At 39.0% G+C, this 23,421-nt stretch overlaps 1 protein-coding gene and 1 non-coding gene across 4 annotated transcripts in view; one reads left to right on the top strand and one right to left on the bottom strand.

The window, feature by feature from the left end:
• LOC105495982 (WAPL cohesin release factor) overlaps positions 1-23,421 on the top strand; it is an 86,369-nt gene that overhangs the window by 24,743 nt on the left and 38,205 nt on the right. For 2 of the 3 annotated variants that reach the window (XM_071069843.1, XM_011765998.2), the window contains exon 4: positions 1,571-1,689. In XM_071069843.1, coding sequence (XP_070925944.1) covers positions 1,571-1,689 — 119 coding nt within the window. The remainder of the gene's footprint in view (positions 1-1,570; positions 1,690-23,421) is intronic. The other variant, XM_011765999.3, reaches the window with a different exon arrangement.
• LOC112429232 (U6 spliceosomal RNA) lies at positions 11,179-11,285 on the bottom strand. Its single transcript, XR_003021400.1, has one exon. It is a non-coding gene; the product is annotated as a U6 spliceosomal RNA (small nuclear RNA).

Below are 23,421 nucleotides of genomic sequence, written 5' to 3'. Positions count from 1 at the left end.
AGTACCAGGTAACTATGCATTCACTCTTAACTGTGGAAATTTAATTTGTGTGGAGATTGTAGACCCGGTAATGACTAAAGGTCCTCAAGGAGTTCAGTCTCCACTGTGAGAGACAAACAAATGAAGTAGGTTAGCTCTGCTATAATTAAGTCATTACCTGACAAGGGCTTTGTGAGGTGGATTGACTGTCTAGTGAGGAAGAATTTGTGAAAGCTTCTGGGATACATGGTTTCTTAACCAAATATAGTTTTTCTGGATTGCTTTACATATTAAATCTTTTTTTCCTGGTAGGGCCACAGAAGTGTCATTATGGTAAATTAGAATTACAATAGTATTTTAAAATACAGATTCTCTTATAGAATATAAGTCATTCTTGAGATTACCTGCCATTTTGCTTTATTTGGCCTAAAAATAGTTTTGCTTAATTTATTCTTCAAAACTAGACATACACAGGAGTACCCCTAGAGGCTCACCCCTACCTTCTCCGAAAAAAAAGAAAAAATACATCCATTGTCGTCTTTGAATCTTTTCTGGAGAATGGAATTTTGCCGCAGCCTTACTATAGTCACTTAAGATCTGGCTGGGCAGAACAGCTAGGCATTTGCTTCCTCAGTAGAATGATAAATACTGCTATACAGTACCAGTGCCCTTGTCCTGCTGCAGTTTACTTATAAGCTTTTATTCTAATCTGGATAGCAAGTTATCCCCTGCAATTGAAAATCTGTGACTGAAATTTACATCTTGGGTAATAAAACTTTTAAAGATTTAAAATGTGAAATTAGACTCCCTTTGAGAAACTTGAAGTAGATGCTAAATAACATTTGACAATTAGAGGCCATTTGGTTGATCCACCCAAAGTTGAAATTTGAGTCTTCATACCATATGTGAAACAGCAAAAAATTTTAAGCATTGGGATACAGAAAAGTCTTCCTATTTTTCCTATTTTGTTTAGCTTAGAAAAAGATACCTATTTTTAACCAGTTGGGAAATAAACTGATTTTTTGGTTAGTTGTGTTTGAAGACCAACAAATCATTAAACTTTCTTGTATTAGGTCATTTTAAATCTCTTGCCAAGGATAACTGTCCTCCTTTTCTGGTGTTTTAAATGTGGCTTTTGTAGTTGCCAGCAGGCATTCTTTGAAGGCCAACGTGATTTAGTGGATTTAAAGTTCTGAAAAATGTTACAGGTAGATACCGCATCGTGTTTTGTATATGTATAAACTATACCATTCCAGTGGCAGTATCCATAGATATCCAGCAGTTATGTGACCTCTCGGAAGTAAGAAAATTATTTGGGAAAAGATTTGGTTTTTCCATTTAACATAAAATAAGACTAGAACACATACACAGCAACCAGGTTTATGATTTCTCTCGGGAGGGGCAAGCAGGAAGGGAGAATGGCAGAATGAAACTTCTTATTCTAGGGAGTATTTTGTCAGCTCTGTGGTGCTCTGATTCCTTTATTCTTTTCTTCCCATTTTCATTGATTCATATATATATAGTCTTGATAGGTTTTCCGGTAGGTAATTTGAAATATTAGTAAGCTAGATAGTTTTGATTACTATTTCAGAAAACTTGGATTTTACAGAGGACTTGCCTGGTGTGCCTGAAAGTGTGAAGAAACCCATAAATAAACAAGGAGATAAATCAAAGGAAAATACCAGAAAGATTTTTAGTGGCCCCAAACGGGTAAGTAAAGCACTATCAGTGATTTTTATTATTTATTTGTTACTGGAGGGCTCAACTCTTTATTTTTTATTTGAAAGTTACTAATAAACATAGCAACCGTCTTTCAAAGGATATATGGAAGTCCTTTTTTCAGATGTAACCATTTTTTAAAAATTGTAAAATATACATATTTTTTGAACCATTCTCAAGTGTATAAATCAGTGGCATTACTTTCACGGTGTTATGTAACCATCACAATTATCTATACCCAAAACCTTTTTATCATATCCAACAAAAACTCTGTACCCATTAACCAATAACTTCCTCCCCCACCCCATGCCTAGTCAATAGTATTCCACTCTGCTCTAGGAATGTGCTTTATCTAAGTATCTTTAAATAGAATCATACAATATTCATCATAAACCAGATACAAAAGGACAAACATTGTATGAATCTGGTTTATTTCACTGAGCCTGATTTGTCTAAGGTACATCTGTCTTTTACTGTATGTCAAAATTTCATTCCTTTTTATGGCTGAATAAAATTCCATTGTATGTGAGATATATATGTGTGTGTGTATATATATATATAAGAATAATATTCCATTGTGTGTGAGACAAACATACCACCACCACACCCCCACACCTTCCACGTTTTGTTTATCTATTCATCTGTTGATGGACACTTGGATTGTTTTTACCTTTTGGCTACTGTGAATAATGCTGCTGTGAAGGGTGGCACATAGCTATATTTGTTTGAGTTTCTGCTTTTAGTACTTTTGGATATATACCTAGGAGTGGATTTCCTGGGTCAATATGGTAGGCCTGTAACTTTCTGAGGAACTGCCAAACTGTTCTCTGTGATGTCTGCACCATTTTACATTGCTACGAGCAATGTATGCTACCAGCAGTGTATGAGGGCCCTAGTTTCTTCATATCCTTATCAGCACTTCTATTTTCTGTTTTTTGATAATAGCCTAATGGGTGTGAAGTGGTATCTCATAGTGGTTTGATTTGCACTTCACTAATGACTAGTGATGTTGAGCATTTTTTATATGCTTACTGGCTACTTTTGTATCTTTGAAGAAATGTCTAAGTCCTTTGCCCAGTTTTTGCTTCTTTGTTTTAGATGGAGTTTCGCTCTTGTTGCCCAGGCTGGAGTGCAATAGCACAATCTTGGCTCACTGCAACCTCCGCCTCCTGGGTTCAAGCGATTTTCGTGCCTCAGCCTCCCAAGTAGCTGGGATTACAGGCATGTGACACCATGCATGGCTAATTTTGTATTTTTAATAATGGGGTTTCATCATGTTTGTCAGGCTGGTCCCTAACTCCTGACCTGAGGTGATCCACCTGCCTCGGTGTCCCAAAGTGCTGGGATTCCAGGCGTGAGCCACTGTGCCTGGCCCCTTGCCCATTTTATAATTGAGTTTTTTGTTTTTATTGAGTTGTAGTAGTATGTTAATCCTTATCAGTAATAGGATTTACAGATACTTTCTTCTATTTCATTAGTTGTTTTTCACCATATTGATATTGTCCTTTGATGCAAAAAAGTTTTTAATTTTGATGTTCAATTTATCCTTTTGTTGTCTGTGCATCTGGTGTCATATCCAAGAAATTGTTGCCAGATCCAGTGTTACGTACCTTTTCATTTATGTTTTTTTCCTATAGTTTATAGTTTCAGGTCTTTACGTTTAGATCTTTGTTCTGTTTAAGTTAATTTTTGTATATGGTATAAGGTTAGGGCCAACTTTATTCCTCCTCCTCTTTTTTTTTTTTTTGAGATGGTCTCACACTTACCCAGGCTGGAGTGCAGTGGTGTGATCACTGTTCAGTGCAGCCTTGACATCCTCGGGCTTAGGTGATCCTCCCACCTCAGACTCCTGAATAGCTGGGACTACAGGCGTGTATTTTGATACCTGGCTAATTTTTGTATTTTTTGTAGAGATGTGGTTTCACTTTGTTGCCCATGCTGGTCTTGAACTCCTAGGCTCAGGCTCTCTGCCTACCTTGGTCTCCCAAAATGTAATATGGTCCAGCATAGGTATTGAGAATAATTTGATTTCACCTTTTTTGTAAAAAAATTCTTTAAATAGCTTGTTAATAGTATTCTGTTATTTAAAGTTAAAATTAGAGATTGTCAGTACCTTTTATTCTTGTAGATTGAATTGCTTTTAAGTAACAAATGAGTGTGTTCAATTTTTATGGCCTTATTTTTCCTATTTTACCTAAAGAGCCCATTTGGGGATCTTTTCAATGTAATTGTGCTATGGTTTTGCACTCCCAGGTGCTTAGGTGAGACTTTGGATTTCTAGAAAACTGTATGACTTCACAGTGATATATGTAGTTGTATTTTAACAACCTTTTTGAGTAATTTTGGATATTCTTCTACAGTACTACCCCAAAACTCAATAAATGGGAGTCTCTTGATGATTAGTTGCAACTTGGAATCTGAAACCATGCCAGTAACCTTTCATACCATTGCATTAAAATCTGCTGCTTTGTCTTGCATTTTGAATGGGCATTTACCCATACATGCTTTATAACATCATGTACTGGTCACTTGCAAAATACTGGTTACGATGAATTATGCAAATCTTTCAAATGATGACACATTTCATTATACAGTATCAAAATACCACTGTCAAACTCAGAAAAGTTTGTACGTACTGAGAACCTGTCAAGTTCACAGTGGTAGATACAAGTTCTCTAATTTTTTGTTGTTGTTGTTGTTGGAAGCAAAGGAAAACAACTGATGGTAACAGATTTACTCTTTGTTTTCGAGAAAATGCCTGCCACATTCCCATGTTTGAATCAGCACAGTTTGTCGATCTTTCCAGTAAAGAATGATGTTTGAGAAAAAAGTAGCTAGTTTGGCTTGCAACTTAAACAGTGGTAGTTTTTTCTCCATACAACCACTGTACTTTACATGCAGCAGAAGTGTTTTATGCATACTTGTTTTGTCACAGAGATTATTAGTATATTCAGGGATAGAGATTTAATAAAATTAACCATCTTTATTCCTTCATTAAGGGCTTTAAGTGAAACTGGCATTTTACATTTTGACTGCTACATAGTATGTAGCAGTTCAGAAGTCCTACCTTTATTGGTGCTAAGGCACCAGCAGTTTTACCCACCATTGCTTTTGCACCATCCATACAAATGTCAATCCAGTAAAAAAAGCCAGATAACATCTTTATAAAATTTTTTTTGAGGTGGAGTCTTGGCTCTGTTTTCTAGGCTGGAGTGCAGTGGCACGATCTCAGCTTACTATAGCCTCTGCCTCCCAGGCACAAGCAATTCTCCTGCCTCAGCCTCCTGAGTAGCTGGGACTACAGGCAAGTGCCACCATGCCTGGCTAATTTTTTGTATTTTTAGTAGAGATGGGATCTCATCATGTTGGCCAGGCTGGTCTCGAACTCCTGGCCTCAGGTGATCCACCTGCTTCGACCTCCCAAAGTGCTGCAATTACAGGCGTGAGCCAATGCACCTGGCCCCATCTTTAAAAAAAAAAAAAAGAAAAAAAAGAAAGGAAAAAATGTAGTTGGGCATAGTGGCTCCCAGCTACTTGGGAGGCTGAGGCAGGAAGATCACTTGAACCCAGGAGTTCAAGGCTGCAGTTAGCTATGATCACATCACTTCACTCCAGCCTGGACAACAGAGTGAGACCCTTTCTCTTAAAAATAAATAAGTTAAATAAATAAACTAAAATTTGAAATATACAGAAAATGTGAAAGAGCAGTAAGATGAATACCCATATCCCTCTGCCTAGATTGATTTCCAATTAGCATTTAACCATAATTGTACATGGTCTCTTCCCTTTCTCGCTCTCTATAATACGTATTTACTGTATAATATATAATATTTATATTAAATATAGATAGTCTTATTTGCAAGTTTATTATATTAAATATATATAAGGTCTATTTGAAAGTAAGTTGCCTGCATTTCTTAAGAGAAAGGTCTTATACCTGTGGTTATATAACACTTAAGTCAATTCCTAATAATTCTTTGATATAATCTGATAATCACTGTGTATTCAGTTTTCCCCATCTTCAAAATGTCTTTTCATATTTTTTTTTTCCAAACCATAATGATTTAGTTATGTCTCTTTTAGTTTTGAACAGTACCCTCCTTTGAAAAAAATTCCCGTTGGCCCTGATGTTTTTTCTTTTCTTTTTGTTTTTTTTTTTTTTGAGACGGAGTCCCACTCTGTCACCCAGGCTGGGGTACAGTGGCGCCGTCTCTGCTCACTGCAAGCTCTGCCTCCTGGATTCACGCTATTCTCCCGCCTCAGCCTTGTGAGTAGCTGGGACTACAGGTGCCTGCCACCACGCCTGGCTAATTTCGTTTTTGTATTTTTAGTAGAGACCTGGTTTCACCGTGTTAGCCAGGATGGTCTCGATCTCCTGACCTCGTGATCCGCCTGCCTCGGCCTCCCAAAGTGCTGGGATTACAGGCATGAGCCACTGCTCTCGGCCGGCCCTGATGGTTTTTTAAGAGCCTAGGCTATTTGTCTTACAGAAAGTTCTACATTCAGAATTTATCTGATTGTTTCCTACTGATGTCATTTAACTTGTTACATCACTGCATTAAAGTACCAGAATTTAAGTCTGGAAGTTTGATTAAATTCAGGTTAGACTTTGTGTGTGTGTGGGAGGGGGGAGAGACTATTTCACCGGTTGCATCATGTATGATGCTTTACATCGGAAGTCTCATGACATCTGGTTACTCCACTCTTAGCATTGTTTGATCACCAGCTCTCTCCAGAATATAAGTACATTTCTGCTTTTATAATTTAGTTAGGAAACTTCAGAATGCTAGTCTGGTACCACATGCATGCCTATTCCCCATTGTTGTCTTACCTCATCATTTTCGTATCCATTGTTGAGCTTTGCCTACATCATTTATTGCTCGAGTTACAGAATGATGAATTTTCTAATCATTATTTCTTACACATTTAATAGCTGGAATTTTGTAAAGAGGAACCTTCATCTCTCTTCCTTCTTCCCGTCTCCTTCCCACTGTCTCCATCACTATAAATTCAGTAATTTCTGCTTATTGGATAACATTTTTAGTTACGTTATGCTAAGTGAAGTAACTCAGACACAAAGAATATTAAAAATGGCATGATTTTACTTGTGTGTCAAACTAAAAATAGTTGAATATGTAGAAACAGAATAGAATGGTGGTTACCAGGGATGAGGAGGGGGAGGAAATAGGGCAGTGTTGGTCAGACAGTACATACTTGCAGTTACATAGGATGAATAAATGTAGCTATCTGATGTATAGTAGCAGACCTGTAGTTAATAACATAGGATATTTGCTAAGAGAGTAGATTGTAGGTGCTCTTAACACACACATAGGGTAACTGGAAAGTGATGGATGCTTGTAGTAATCACTGTGTATATTAAAGCATTATCTTGCGTGTGAAATATATGCAATAAAAATAAATACTATTTACTAAATGTTTTATAGTTGATTTTGCTTTTTTTTTTTTTTAAGTTGAAGTTGTTTTAGATTTGGCCAATGTGAACCATTTCAAGCTGTCTCTTGTATCCTTTTGAAATAACCTGTCATCTTTGAGCACTTCCCTTGCCTTCTGTACGATAACATGGCTCAGGCTCATCTTGTAGATTCCCTGTTAAGTCATGGAATCACGTGTTTTTCTAGAAACTTGGTTCTGTTTGTGGGTATTAGTACTCAGAAACCGAGATCTGAGTGCTGAATGTGTTCATCACATCAAGGGCCTTTGTTTGGACAGAGTTACGAGATACGTTGAAAAATGAACCATGAGTTTATGTTATTGATAGTTTTTTTTTTTTTTTTCAAATTTATTTATTATTTTATTTTTTTTTGAGACAGAGTCTTGCTCTGTCACCCAGGCTGGAGTGCGGTGGCATGATCTGGGTTCACTGCAACCTCCGCCTCCCGGGTTCAAGTGCTTCTCCTGCCTCAGCCTCCCGAGTAGCTGGGATTACAGGCATGCACCACCATGCCCGGCTAATTTTATTCATATTTTTAGTAGAGATGGGGTTATTCCATGTTGGTCAGATTGGTCTCGAACTCCCGACCTCAGGTGATCCACCCGCCTCAGCCTCCCAAAGTGCTGGGGATTATAGGCGTGAGCCACTGTGCCTGGCCTTCAAATTTAACATCACAGAATTGTATACTTATTTGCTTTATCCTACAGCATACATATATATAAAAATAATTCCAGCGACATGAGCAATAAATATACTGAGTGAATTTTAATTTCTTTGCAATTTGTTTTGTCCTTAGATTATAGTTTACTTAGGATGAACAGTTACGGTAGTGTGTTAAAATTTGTTGAAATGATATTTATATTGTCTGCTTATGGTTAATTCTATATTCAGTTGAGGTCATTTGTACCTATTTGTGTTCTGTTTTTTTAACTTAGTTTTGAACTTAATGTTGGAGTAATTTCTTTGCTACGAACATAGCTTAGAAGGCAGCAGTGTACATGTACTTGACCTGATTACGAAGGAATCTATCTGGCCTAAAGTAAATCAGGTCATGGCAACTGAGTCAGCAGCAGACCTATTTACTGTTAATGGATGCAACGTGATAGTGTCAGAAAATTAAGAAAATTATTGCTAATTTATAAAACAAAAAGAGCTATGGGACTGAGCTTATTTGAAAAATGTAATATGAGTAAAATTGTGTATGTGTTTTTTTTTGTTTGTTTTTGTTTTTTGAGATGGAGTCTCACTGTGTCGCCCAGGCTGGAGTGTGGTGGCACGATCTCGCTCACTGCAACCTCTGCCTCCTAGGTACAAGCAATTCTCGTGCCTCTGCCTCCCAAGTAGCTGGGATTACAGACATGCACCACCATGCCTGGCTAATTTTTGTCTTTTTAGTAGAGATGGGGTTTCACCTGTTTGCCAGGCAGATCTTGAACTGCTGACCTCAAGCAATCGGCCCACCTTGGCCTCCCAAAGTCCCAAAGTGGGCCTCCCACCGCGCCCAACCAAAGCTGTGTCTTAACAAGCTGTGTCTTAACATAGTAGCGCCCCCCCCTTTTTTTTTTTCAAGGCAAAGCCTTTATTCATTTTAATGTTGCACAAGTGTAAGGAACATATAATCTGGATTTATTAACTTTAGGTAACAGTAATTTAAAAGATAGAGAAAGGTCTCATATTACAGAAATTTAAAAATTGACTACAATAAATGGTGAAGAAAACTAACAATAGAACAGGACAACGTTCAAATAGGTCATACAATTAACAAATGGGGCCAAGAGATCAACGTATATCCCATGACATCTTTCATGCAATGTTTCAGCTTTTTTTTCCCCCAAACATAGAGGCCAATTAATTCAAATTAGCCCTATTAAGAATATTAGTTTGTTTCCTTCTGAAATTAATATTTGAGTGGAAAATGTATTAACTCATGGTTTCCTACTGAAGTTTAAGATTCCACCAGATGTTGCTCAGATTTAGACAGTGCTAGAATAAGATACTACTGGGTGATTATTTCAAAGTATGAACTACAGGTAAAATCTGAAAGGACATCATAAACATTATTTTCTAATTTAAAAGACATAATAAATATAAATGAATTAACTCACATAACCTTCTTACAAACAAAACTAGAAGAAACACAGCTTTTAGGAGCCAACTGCAGTTGATTTCATGACTTAACAGGAGCAAGATCTTAGATGTAGCCCTGACGTTTTATTCCCAGAAGAGCCTTACTTAAGTAAATGCCACAGATTTCTTTATGTATGAGAAATTAGGATTTATGGAAAGCTCAGTTCTCCAGGGAAGTTTTACATAAGTTACCTCACGTGTACCGGGAGAAAAAAAAGGACGAGATAGGTGGGTATAGGAAATGTTCTCAGCAGTTATTCCAGTCTCTCTTTTCTTTTTGTTGTTGTTGTTTTTTGAGACATGGTCTTGCTTTGTTGCCTAGGCTGGAGTGCAGTGGCATGATCATGGCTCATTGCAACCTCAGCCTTTGGAGGGTAGCTAGTGCCTGTAGCTGTGACTACAGGCATATGACACCACATTTGCTAATTTCTGTATTTTTTGTACAGATGGGGTCTCATGTTGCCCAGGCTGGTCTTGAACTCCTGGGCTCAAGTGATTGCTCTTTTTGGCCTCCTAAAGTGCTGGAATTACAGGCATAAGCCAATGTGCCTGGCCCATTCTCTGTTATAATAGAAGCACCCTTGTGTAGTTGGTAGGCCAGTGGGAATATCTGGATTTTCTAGCTCTCTAATCTGATTAGATTTAAGAATACCAGTGGCCCCATTTCCAGGTGGTAAAGAGGTGGTCTATGACTTGTAGTGGCAAGAGTTTTCCTCCTGCTCTATCACACTTTTTCAGCCTAAGCACTATTGATATTTTGTACTGAATAATTCCTGGTTTGGAGGCTGGCCCTGTACATTGGAGGATATTCAGCAAAATCCCTGGCCTCTATCCACTCGTTGTCAGTAGCATCCCCCTCTTGCCTAGTTGTTAAACCCAAAATGTCTTTAGACATTGCCAGATGTTTCCTGGGGAGTGAAATGCATCCTCCCATTGATGTATATGTATGTGTTTGTGACTTGATAGTAATTTCAGATGTGATGCCCCTTACTCCTAAATACCTAGTTTGTACTTTCTAAAAACAAAAGCACTTTACTGTACTGCCACAGAATACCCATCAAAACCAGAGTTAACATTGATGTAATCCATTGTCTAATCCACAGATCCCATTCAAATTTCAGCAATTGTCCCAGTAATGTTCTTTACAGCAGAACAACTAAACCACATCCCCATGTCTCCTCAACAAAGAACCCATGATCTAATCCAGAATCACATGTTAAATGTAGTTGTCACAAGTCTCTACTCTCCTTCAGTCGGCCATGGGATCTGTGTTTCCTGGTCTTTTCATGGTTTTTACATCTTTGGGGGAGTTAAGGCCAGTTATTTTGTCGAATGTCCCTCAGTTTGTGTTTGATGCCTTCTCATGATTAGACTCAGGTTAGATAGTTTTGATGGCAATACAGAGGAGATGCCATTTTCTTGCTGCATCACATCAGGTAGTACTTAATGTCAGTTTGTACCATTACTATTGATGTTAACTGATCACTTGGTTAAGATGGTATTTATCAGGTTCGTCACCTTTCCTCATTAGACTTTCACCCACTAGTTTTAGCATTGATTCTTGCCTGAGTCAGTTTTTACAACATTGGTTGCCAAATGTGATTTCCTAATTATAGTATTTGTTCTACAGTTATTAGTATTTGGCCTTCTAGTGTAAGGTAGATATTTTCTTCCCCTCCATGTAGGTTAGAATGTATGCATGTATTTTTGTATGTATTCATTCAATTATTACAGTATGAACATGGATTTCTACTTTATTCAGTCATTTTTTACTGTATTTATTTAAATCATACTTCTGTCATTAGTTTGATCTTCTTAGATTTGGTTGGTGAATGTTCCTTCAAGCTGACTTTGATGTGTCCCACTATTTTGCATTTCCTTACTTACTGACATTCTGTTTTCTTTAATTTTAACGCTTCATGAATTTGTGTGTCATCCTTGTGCAGGGGTCTTGCTAATCTTCTTGATATCGTTCCAGTTTTTGTATATGTGCTGCTGAAGCAAGCACCTTACTGACATTCTAAGATGTTCCAGGCTCATCCTATACTTTCCCAGTCCTGGAGTCAGCCATTTCTTCAAGGATTCCTGTTTGCAGTTCATGGAGAATGGTATTTAGAAATAAATATTTGTTCACTAGGTATGATTATTTCTTCTGAAGTGTCATTGCTGCTAGGGTCTCTTTGAGTAGACAGCTAGGAAACATGTAAAAATATGCATATACTCTTTCATATACAGACACATGCCTATTTCATGGTCATTCTATGTATGTTCAGAACCATGAGTTCATACTAATATTTCTGATACCACGTTTTATTCTAGACTTCTCATTTTCCATATTTTAATTCCCTTCACCGAGAGAAATCTGGTTTCCATTATCCTCCATATGTGTTCTTATTTTCACAATCCTCATGTATGTAACCAGTTTCTTGACTATGCCGGCCATCTTCCTCACCTTAGTTCTGCTGACATAGTCTGGCCAAGAGGTCCCCCTTCCCTTTACCTACCCCTCTACCCTGTGTTAGAAAGCATTAACTCTTAAGCATACTTGTCTGTGAGAATTTTCTTTAACATCTCCCAGGAATATAGAGGAGTTGTTAATATCAAGATTGAGGGCTGACTGTAGGAATACATGCCTCAGAAAGAAGATGAGGAGGGTGAAGAAGAAAACTTGTAGTAAAAACATAGTTGAGACAATGATTCAGAAAAGTTGTCACTTGCTGGTGAGAAAAGGAAAGATAGGATTTGATAGATTGGGTTGAAACATACATGGATTTAAGTACCTATTGTTTCTAGGTAAGGTTTTGATCATTGAGCAGTTCTTGGTGCTTTCGTTCATGAAATGTCATCCAGTTTCTGATTTCTGGCTGTAGCTTCCCTACATGCCATTATTTGCAGCTGTCATATGTGTGCTGATATACTTAGATTATTTCTTCTGCTTGCCCTGCTTGTGGTTTGATTTCTACCTTTTCATTTAGCTGCTGCGTGTCATCCCTGCTTGTAAGCATTCATTGTCTGTATAGTCAGCCTGACTATACAGGTTTTCAGTGCTTGTGGGGTTGGTTGTGTTTTACTTGGGATGTTGGCCATCTTGTTGTGCAGTTAAGACTGTTGCTGGGTCATTGATGAAACTAACCATAACGTCAATCTCAGTTTCAGTTCTCAAATATTTAATACCTTTACGTTCTTTTTTGTTGTTATTGAGACAGGGTTTCACTCCTGTTGCTCAGGCTGGAGTGCAATGGTGTCATCATGTCTCACTGTAGCCTTGACTTCCTGGGCTCAAGTGATCCTCCTGCTTCAGCCTCTTAGGTAGCTGGGACTACAGGTGCACGCCACTGTGTCCAGCTAACTTTTTTATATTTTTTGTAGAGATGGGATTTCACCATTTTTCCCAGGCTAGTCTCGGGCTTCTGAGTCTAGCCATCTGCTGGTCTGGGCCTCCCAAAGTGTTGGGATTACAGACATAAGCCATCATGCCCAGCCTGTACCTTTACTTTCATCATTCCCCTGTGGTTTAAAGCTAGGCCCTTCTGGCACTATCTTTTGTCTAACTCTTTAAGGAACATTCTGGACTTAATTTTTTCTTCCCATCTGTCCTTCAATATGACACTGGATAGTGGGCTTCTGGGCAATTAAAATTTATCAGTATAAATCATGGTTACATATTTAGTTGTTTTAGAATGTTACAATTACATAAACCTGCAGTTTTAAAGTTGGATATAGCTGTATACTTTGATAAACTTCATTTTTTGTTTCATAAAATGAGTTTATACAGGTTGTCAACTTAAGTAGCAAAATCTTACAATTGAAGAGACTTTAAAGGACAAGTACTCCCACATCTCACCCAAGAACAAATGTTCCTTCCACACAGTATCTTCCTTTAGCAGTTAGAACCCACTCTCATGAAATAGCATATTTTTCTGTCAGAACAGTTTTACCCAGTGTTACCTTTGTTCTATGTATAGGAACTCACTGACCATCTTAAGATCCAGTCATCATGTGGTATTGTGAGATCCACTATATTCTCAAGTACTAGAAACCTGTATTAATTGATATGAAGCCTGAAAAAAAGAGTGACTGTAGCAATTGGATTGGTGATGAGGGAAACTGGCAAAAGTGTGGAAGTTAATAGCAGCTGCCATTCATTACAGCTCTGGGGTGGGTGATCCGAAGAGTTGTTGAAGCTGAGCAGGTTCTGGCTGGGCCTGGGTATGGAAGAGAGGGAGTCGGTTTTAGGTGCCTTTTTTTTAATCATTGTTTTTATTTAGTGTTTACTACATGACTTTCACTGTGCTAGGGATACAAAAAGGAATAAGAAGAGTATCTTAAAAAGGCAGAATTGTTTTTTCCTGCTGGAATTTTGAGCAGTCTTAGTATTTCCTTAGTGTGTTTGTTCCAAACCAGAAGCATTATTTCTTCCTTTTATATAGGTAATATTTAACTTAAATAATAAACCAGATAATTAAAATCTTTGATCTATGTAAGTAGGCTGGGTGCAGTGGCTCACGCCTTTAATCCCAGCACTTTGGGAGGCCGAGGTTGGCGGATCATGAGGTCAGGAGATCGAGACCATCCTGGCTAACATGGTGAAACTCCATCTGTACTAAAAAAAAGTACAAAAAATTAGCCGGGCATGGTGGTGGGCGCCTGTAGTCCCAGCTACTTGGGAGGCTGAGGCAGAAGAATGGCGTGAACCCGGGAGGTGGAGCTGGCAGTGAGCCGAGATTGCGCCACTGCACTCTAGCCTGGGTGGCAGAGCGAGACTCCGTCTCAAAAAAAAAAAAAAAAAAAAAGGCAAAAGTTAAAAAGGCTTAGGAAAATGTAAATTATTTTCTCTCTGTGATCCAATTCTTGTGCTTTTTTTCCTTTAATACTTTATTCTGGAAGGATTTTAATAAGGAATGAAAGTACAGTTAATCTTTTTTTTTTTTCTTTGGATGCAGAGTCTTGCTCTGCTGCCTAGGCTGGAGTGCAGTGGTGCAATCTTGGCTTACTGCTTCTTGGGTTCAGGTGATGCAACTGCCTCAGCCTCCTGAGTTGCTGGGACTACAGGCGGATGCCACCACGTCCTAGGGCTAATTTTTGTATTTTTAGTAGAGACGGGGTTTTACCGTGTTGGTCTTGAACTCCTGATCTCAAGTGACCTGCCTCCCTCGGCCTCCCAAAGTAATGGGATTATAGGTGTGAGGTACCACGCCCTGCCTAATCGTATTTTCTTTAGTATAGGTGCCTTTAAAGTTTGAAAGTTCAAAGTATTTTACTATTATTTCCCAGGAAATGAGGCTTGAAATGAGAAAATGTGGCCAGGGGTTATCAAGAGCCGGAAAGCACTGACATCCATTTGATAGTTAAAGATGGGAAGGATTGAGGTAGGGGTTAGGAGGGTGGGTAGGGGGGAGATGGGGGGTGGGGAGAGAGAGAGCGAGCGCGCGCGCATGCGTATGCCTGTGTGTGTGTTAGGGTGTTTATAGTTTGGAATTTCATTTGTTTTTCCATTTTGTACTACAGTCACGCATTACTTAATGACAGGGATACGTTCTGAGAAATGCGTCATTAGGCGATTTCATTGTGCAAACAGAATGTACTTAGACAAAGCTAGATGGGAGAGCTTACCACACACCTAGGCTTTATGGTGTAGCCTGTTGCTCCTGACATGTTGCTGTACTGACTTTTGTAGGCAATTGTAATATAGTGGTAAGTATTTGTGTATCTAAACATAGAAAATGTATAGTGAAAATACATATAAAAATGGCACACCTATATAGGACACTTAACCATGAATGGAGCTTGCAGGATTGCAAGTTTCTTTGGGGAGTCAGTGAGTAAATGTGAAAGCTTAGGACACTAGTGTAGCCTTTTAAACACTGTACATGTATGCTGCACTAAAGTTACAAGATAATAGTTTCTTCAGTGATAAATTAACCTTAGCTTACTGTAATGGCTTGTTTTGTTCTTTTTGCTTTTTGTTTTGAGACAATCTCCTATCACCTAGGTTGGAGTGCAGTGGTGTGAATGCTGTTCATTGCAGCCTTTACCTACTGGGCTCAATTGACCCCCCCACCTCAGCCTCCCTAGTAGCTGGGACTACAGGTGGACACCACCACACCCTGCTGATTTTGTATTTTTTGTAGAGGTGGGGTTTCGTCATGTTGTCCAGGCTGGTCTTGAACTCCTGGGCTCAAGCGATCCTACCCACTTGGCCTTCCAAAGTGCTGGGATTACAGATGTGAGCCACTGTGGCCAGCCAGCTTACTGTAACTTTTTAACATTATAAACGTTTTAATTTGTTTAAAACTTTCTGGCTATTGTTAGTAACACTTAGCTTAAAACAAACACACTGTACTACTGTACAAAAATATTTTCATTCTTTATATCTTTATTCCGTAAACTTTTTTCTATTTTTAAAATTATTTTTAATTTTGCTGTAAAAGTTTTTTTGTTGCCTGGGTGCGGTGGCTCACGCCTCTAATCACAGCACTTGGGGGAGGTTGAGGCAGGTGGGTCACCTAAGGTCAGGAGTTTGAGGCCAGTCTGGCCAACATGGTGAATCCCCATCTCTACTAAAAATACAATTAGCCAAGCATGGTGGCAGGAGCCAGGATCACGCCATTGTACTCCAGCCTGGACAACAGAGCGAGACTGCCTCAAAAAAAAAAAAAAAAAAAACCCACCAAAAAAACATTTTTTGTTTAAAACTAAGATACACTAGCCTAGGCCTATCCAGAGTGAAGGTCATCATTCTAACAGTCTTCCACCTCCACATCTTGTCCCACTGGAAGTTCTTCAAGGGGCACTAACATACGTGGAGCTGTCATCTCCTATGATGCCAGCCTTCTGGAATAACTCTTGAAGGAGCTGTCTGAAGCGGTTTTACCGTGAACTTTTTTTTGTTTTACAAGTAGATGGATAATACTCTAAAATGGTTAAAAGTATAGTAAATACATAAACCAGTACCTATGTTATTGTTGATAGTCATTCATTGTCAGGTGTTACTGTATCTAATTGTATGTGCTATACTTTTTTTTTTAAATGAGATGGGAGTTTTTGCCCTTATTGCCCGGGCTGGAGTGCAATGGTGTGATCTTGGCTCACCACAACCTCTGCCTCCCAGGTTCAAGCGATTCTCCTGCCTCAGCCTCCTGAGTAGCTGGGATTACAGGCATGCACCTCCACGCCTGGCCAATTTTGTATTTTTAGTAGAGGCGGGGTTTTTCCATGTTGGTCAGGCTGGTCTCGAACTCCCAACCTCAGGTGATCCACCCACCTTGGCCTCCCAAAGTGCTAGGATTACAGGTGTGAGCCACCACACCTGGCCTGTATGTGCCATACTCTTATAGGACTGGCAGTGCAGTAGGTTTGTTGATGAAAGCATCACCACAAATACTCACCTAATGCTTTGTGCTAAGATGTCACTAAGCATTAGGAATTTTTCAGCTCCATTAAAATCTTATGGGACCGTTATATATGCAGTTTGTAATTGACCGAAACCTTGTTATGTGGTACATGACTCTGTAAAGTACATTATTATTAACTGTAGTTACCATGCTATAAGTCAGATCTCCAGAACCTAAGCATTTTATAATGGGAAGTTTCTACCCTTTGACCAAAATCCCATTTCCCCTACCTGCCAGCCCCTGGCAGCCACCTTTCTACTCTTCATTCCTATGAATTTGACTTTAGTGAATCCCTACTTTTTCCCCAATGGTTTATAGTCTGTTACTGTACTTAATTATTCGGGGCCTAAATTTGTCCTAATTTGGCTAGTAGAGCCTCATCAAGCTGGCTGTTTGGTTCCTTTGCCATGTCCCCATCATTCTATGAAAACTTCTTTCTTCCTGGTGTAATACAGTGTTCCAGGTTCATCTTATACCTGGTCAGCTGTAGCCTTGGGATCAAGTCCATTCTCTGAGGAGTAATGATTCTCTTTAGTGGAGAATGGTATTAGAGATTATGATAATGGGCCCTAGGTGTGTCCTTTGCTACTTGGCCCTTTTAGCAAACAGGCATAGGAAACATGCACATATACATATATTACGTATATACATATATATTCACATACATTCACATACAAATATACCTTCACATGTATATGTGGATTCATGCCTATGCACATAAGTTATCTAGAAATTATGAATTCACACTGATACCTTCAGTATCAGCGCATCCTCACAGGATTATTTCTTGTCTTCTGTCTTTTTCACAGTGAGAGCCCAGGGTTCTTTCTGGCCTTATGTCTTTTTCACAGTGAACAACAGCAGCACCTTTACTCAACCTGTAATATATCTAAATAGGTACGGAATTGCTTTGCCCATTACACTACAATAAGTAAATTTACAAAAGTTTTCAGGAATTGTTTGGCAATTCTGTACTTACCCTCCTCCATCCTGCCAAAGATTGAGGGTATAAAGTCAAATAATGTGTTCACAAATTACTTGGGATTATTTCTGCCTGCCTGCCTCTTTGATTGGTCAGTGCTTTGGGTTGTTTGTCTGGCTTCTCTTCACAGTATTTGCTGTCCATGTGAAATATGAGTAGGTTTCTTTGTTCTGGTTTGCTTTAAGTGTTGGGGTTTTGTGTTTCCATTCTTACCTTTTTTTTTTTTTCAAATATGTACAGCATTATAAAAGTCAAAACTATATAAAAAGGTAAGTTTAATGAGGTCACTTCGTCTGAGATCTGTTCCAGTCTGTCACCCACCCTTGTAGGGAACCAGTTTTATTGTTTTCTGCTTTTTTTTTTCTGTGTTTCTTTTTTATATAAAACTAAACAGACTAAAATTTTTCAGCCGGGCACAGTGCCTCATATCTGTAATCCCAGCACTTTGGGAGGCCAAATCGGGCAGATACCTGAGGTCAGGAGTTCGAGACCAGCCTGACCAACATGGAGAAACTCCATCTCTACTAAAAATACAAAATTAGCTGGGCGTGGTAGTACTTGCCTTTAATCCCAGCTACTGGGGAGGCTGAGGCAGGAGAATCGCATGAATCCGGGAGGTGGAGTTTGCAGCGAGCCAAGATCGCACCATTGTACTCCAGCCTGGGCAACAAGAGCAAAACTCCATCTCAAAAAAAAATTTTTTTTTCTTACATAAAAAGTAGCATCTATATGTTCTGTTTTGCACTGTCTCTCCTTTAAAATTTAGTAATATTTCTTGGAAATCACTCTATATCAGTTCATATAGATCTTCCTCAGTATATATTTTTATAATTCTAAAAAGTTGGTTTTAGATTTTTTTTCTTTAGTTTCTGTCTTTCTCCTTACATGTTGACTGTTTATATCTTTTACATTGTTTCTTTTTAATGTTGTATGTGCATAGTTTACCCACATCCAGTATTGGCAAAATTTTATATTTTCAGCATGTCCTGTTATTATTTGTTTCTAATCTCAATTTACTGTTGTTCAAAGGTGGCGCTTAGGATTTGGTTCAGATGTTGTAAAAGAAATCACAAATTAGTTTTTAATAGATAGCTTATTTTTCTCTGGCTTACCAGTCTCTGGTTGTTTATCTCTGGACAATTTTCAAATTGCTGCAGTGTAGGGGACTCAGGTTTCCCTTGTGTGGTGGTGTTCTACCTTTTCTAGACTGTTGATTAAGATAAAGGAGCTAGAAGGGAGGGCAGTGAACCATCCCTAGAAGCCACGACCCCAGAAGGTGTACCTCACTTCTCTTCACACTTCATTGACATGAGCTTAGTCACATGCCCATGCAAGCATCAAGATATTGAGAAATCTGTGTGAGCATGTGTCCAGCTAAATGTTCTTAAAGGAAAATGAAGGGGAGAATGGATATTCTCGTATCACAGGTGGTGGTGTCTCAAGATATTTACAGCTTCTGTTTTTTTATTTCTAAATTTGATAATCATCTTTCTAATACAACTTGTCAACAATATTTAATGGTATTTTTAGTTGTGAGAACTGTTATTTTAGCTGATTGTGGTCATGGCTCTCATACTAGTATCTTGGTTTTTAATTGTTGAATTATAGGCTAAGTTATGTTCTCACAAAATGCCAACTACTGCATTTTATGTTTTTTTGCACGAACTTTTTAGAACTTACAACCAAGTTATGCTATTTCCTGGTGATATTCTGAAGTGACAGTTACCTACTTTTAATAAAACCGTGGCTACCAATTAAGCTTTGAAGTTATACTCACAGTAGTGGTGTGCATCATTCTTCATGAAGACAGGAATTGACAATTTCTTCATAAAAATGGCAGCTGTCTTTTTAAAAGTTATTACTACTTGTAGTACGCAATTGATTCAGGCAAAGAAGAAAGACTTTGCAGTTTTATTTCTCCCTATTAGCTGTGGATTAGATTTCTGCACAGTGTTTCATATTGAATATTACAATTTCTAGTTCTTGATAGTACAGACACTGTTGGTTTTAATTTAGGAGTTTCTGTAGTCTTCCTTCAAATAATTCAATACTCTGAATATTTAACATGTGTTATGTTTTTTGTGTATTATTATGCTTAAAAGGAAGTTGTAAAGAGCTGAAAGATTCTTTGTAAGACTTTTCTTCTTCCTGCTTCTGATTCCAATTGTCTTTTATACAAATCCTTTAAAGAAATTTTTGACAATCCAGATCCAAATTGTTTTTCTACTTCCCCCTTTTGAATTGCCAGTAAAGTACTGTGCATACATACACACACAGTTATGCATTGCAGTACTTCTTCAGAGTTCATTTAGTTCTACTTCATGCTGATTGATTAAATTACTGGTGATATCCTTGGGTGGGTAAGTCTGGGTGAATTCTGATCAGCTTACTATTTTTGTCTTCATATAGCACATAGTTTTTGAAACGTATAAATAAATTTGCTCTTGTTGTTTATAAAGTATTTATGGCTTAAAAACATTCCTTTTTTTGGCCAGGCGTGGTGGTTCACGCCAGTAATCCCAGCACTTGGGAGACCGAGGCGGGTGGATCACCTGAGATCAGGAGTTCCAGACCAGCCTGGCCAACATGGCAAAACCCCGTCTCTACTAAAAATACAAAAATTAGCCGGGTGTGGTGGCGGGCGTTTGTAATCCCAGCTACTTGGGAAGCTGAGGCGGGAGAATCACTTGAACCCTCGAGGCGGAGGTCGCAGTGAGCTGAGGTTACAGTGAGCCGAGGTTGCACCATTGCACTCCACCCTGGGCAACAAGAGTGAAACTTTGTCTCAGAAACAAAACCAAACCAAACCCATTCCTTTTTTTCCTCCTTTTATGACACAGCCCAGTGAGTGGGGGATAACATAATGTTGTCACTTTTTTTTTGAAATGGAGTGTAACTCTGTCATCCAGACTGGAGTGCAGTGGTACAGTCTTGGCTCACTGCAACCTTCATCTCCCAAGGCTCAAGTGATTCTCCTTCCTTAGCCTCCTGGAGTAGCTGGGATTACAGACGAGTGCCACCACACCCAGCTAATTTTTTTGTATTTTTAGTAGAGATGGAGTTTCACTATGTTGGGCAGGCTGGTCTCCGGACCTCAAGTGATCTGCCCACCTCAGCCTCCCAAAGTGCTGGGATTACAGACACGAGCCACCATACGTGGCCTTTTCCTCTGATTTATAGTTGTGATTCAGTAATCCAATCGGTTAACAGCAACCTTTGTGGTGGTACTGTAAAAACCCATTTTTGTCCATTGTTTTTATAGAAGCTATATTATCTCTCATGGAGAAATGCCCCATCAGTTTGTCACTGGAATATTTTTTCCTTAGCTTTAATGGAATGTCACATTTGAGGTTTTTCTTTCTTATGCCCTTGGAGCACTGAATATAAAAGAATAATATATTTAAGATTACTACTAGTATTGAAATATGCTAAAATGGATCTGAATATTTAGAATGTTAGATTATTATTATGAACTTTTTGCTTATTTTGTTCTAAGTATTTTTCTCATTAATTTACCTAGCAAACAGAATCCACCCTTTTTTTTTTTTTTTGAATACAGGATCTCGCTCTGTCACCCAGGCTGGAGTGCAGTGGTGTGATCTTGGCTCACTGCAGCCTCCACTTCCTGGACTCAGGAGGTGATCCTCCCACCTCAACCTCTTGAGTAGCTGGGACCACAGGCATGTGCCATCATGCCCAGCTAATTTTTGTATTTTTTTGTAGAGACCGAGTTTCATCGTGTTGCACAGGCTGTCTCAAACTCCTGGGCTTAAGACATCTGTCTCCCTTGGCCTCCCAACTTGCTGGGATTATAGGCGAGAGCCACCATGCCTAGCCACAATATGTATATTTTTTAACACAGAAAAAAGTTTAGGAATTGGGTTTATATGCTGTATCTACTTTGCTTTGCTTTCTTTTCTTTTCTTTTTTTTGAGACAGAGTTTCACTCTTGTTGCTCAGCATGGAGTTCAATGGCACAATCTCAGTTCACAGCAACCTCTGCCTCCCAGGTTCAAGCAATTCTCCTTCCTTAGCCTCCTGAGTAGTGGGGATTACAGGCACCTACCACCACACCTGGCTAATTTAAAAAATATTTTTAGTAGAGACGGGATTTTACCATGTTGGCCTGGCTGGTTTCAAACTCCTGACCTCAAACTCCTGACCTGTCTGCCTCGGCCTCCCAAAGTGCTAGGATTACAGGCGTGAGCCACTATGCCCGGCCTGTATCTGCTTTTTTGTTGCCCAGGCTGGAGTGTAATGGAGCGATCCTGACTCACTGCAGCCTCCACCTTCTGGGTTCAAGCGATTCTCCTGCCTCAGCCTCCCAAGTAGCTGGGACTACAGTGCCTGCCACCACACCCGGCTAATTTTTTGTATTTAGTAGAGATGGGGCTTCACCATGTTGGTCAGGCTGGTCTCGAACTACTGACCTCAGGTGATCCACCTGCCTTGGCCTCCCAAAATGCTGAGATTACAGACATGAGCCACTGTGCCTGGCCCTTTATCTGCTTTTCAAACAAGAATAAAATTAAGAAGATTAAAGACAATCCTGGTGATGCAATCAGAATGACTCTGTTAACATTTAGCTAGGTTGCTAAATGGTAAGGGTGACTTTTGATTTTCCATGGAAATTTTATTGCTATATGATATTTTTACATATTTTGTACACACACAATCACTTTCATTAAGTGAAATTAGCATGTGACATACCACTGTTGTGTGCTTTACATACACAATTCACTTGGGAGCATGTGGAATTATTATACTGTTTTGGAATGATGTAAAGAGCTCAGTCAGTGTTCCTTTTCTGTCTTTCCCTGTTTCTTCCCCTCTCTGCTGTGCGTGTATGTTAGCCATACACAGATATTACTTATTTTAATTTTTAGTTAGTAAGATGTGTCTTCAATATCCCTCCTCCCGTAATAAACCCTATATTAATCTTGTAAGACTTTGAAATAAAAGTCAAGAAAAAGTTCTGATGGGACTACTTCCTTTAGATTGCTTATTAGTATTAAAATGGTAAAACATCAAAAGCTTTAAAACTAATAGTGTTACTGAATTGCCTTGTTCAGCAGCATAACCAATAGTTCCTTTAATATGACCTTTTAATATAAATATTCAGTTATTCTCTATGCTGTCATGCTTCAAGGACTTTTGAGATGAATGGACACATCAGTTATTCCATTTGTTTATCATATTTATTAGGTAGTTAGGCTATATATTTCTATTTTCTTATGAATGTGTTAGACTTAAACTGAGCAGCACATCATCACATAACAATTATTAATAATATTTAATACTTACAAAACACTTTTTTCTTTTTTTTTTTTTTTTTTTTTGAGACGGAGTCTCGCTCTGTCGCCGGGGCTGGAGCGCAGTGGCCGGATCTCAGCTCACTGCAAGCTCCGCCTCCCGGGTTAACGCCATTCTCCTGCCTCAGCCTCCTGTGTAGCTGGGACTACAGGCGCCCGCCACCTCGCCCGGCTAGTTTTTTGTATTTTTTTAGTAGAGACGGGGTTTCACCGTGTTTGCCAGGATGGTCTCGATCTCCTGACCTCGTGATCCGCCCGTCTCGGCCTCCCAAAGTGCTGGGATTACAGGCTTGAGCCACCGCGCCCGGCCTCTTTTTTTTTTTTTTAAAGACAGAGTCTCACTTTGTCGCCTAGGCTGGAGTGCAGTGGCGCAATCTTGGCTCACTGCAACCTCTGCCTTCCGGGGTCAACCGATTTTCCCGCCTCAGCCTCCTGAGTAGCTGGGACTACAGGTGC

Source organism: Macaca nemestrina, chromosome 9 (genome assembly GCF_043159975.1).
Source record: "Macaca nemestrina isolate mMacNem1 chromosome 9, mMacNem.hap1, whole genome shotgun sequence".
NCBI classification, from domain to species: domain Eukaryota; kingdom Metazoa; phylum Chordata; class Mammalia; order Primates; family Cercopithecidae; genus Macaca; species Macaca nemestrina.
The sequence above is the reverse complement of the archived record's forward strand: the minus strand, read 5'-3'. Positions and strand labels throughout refer to the sequence as shown.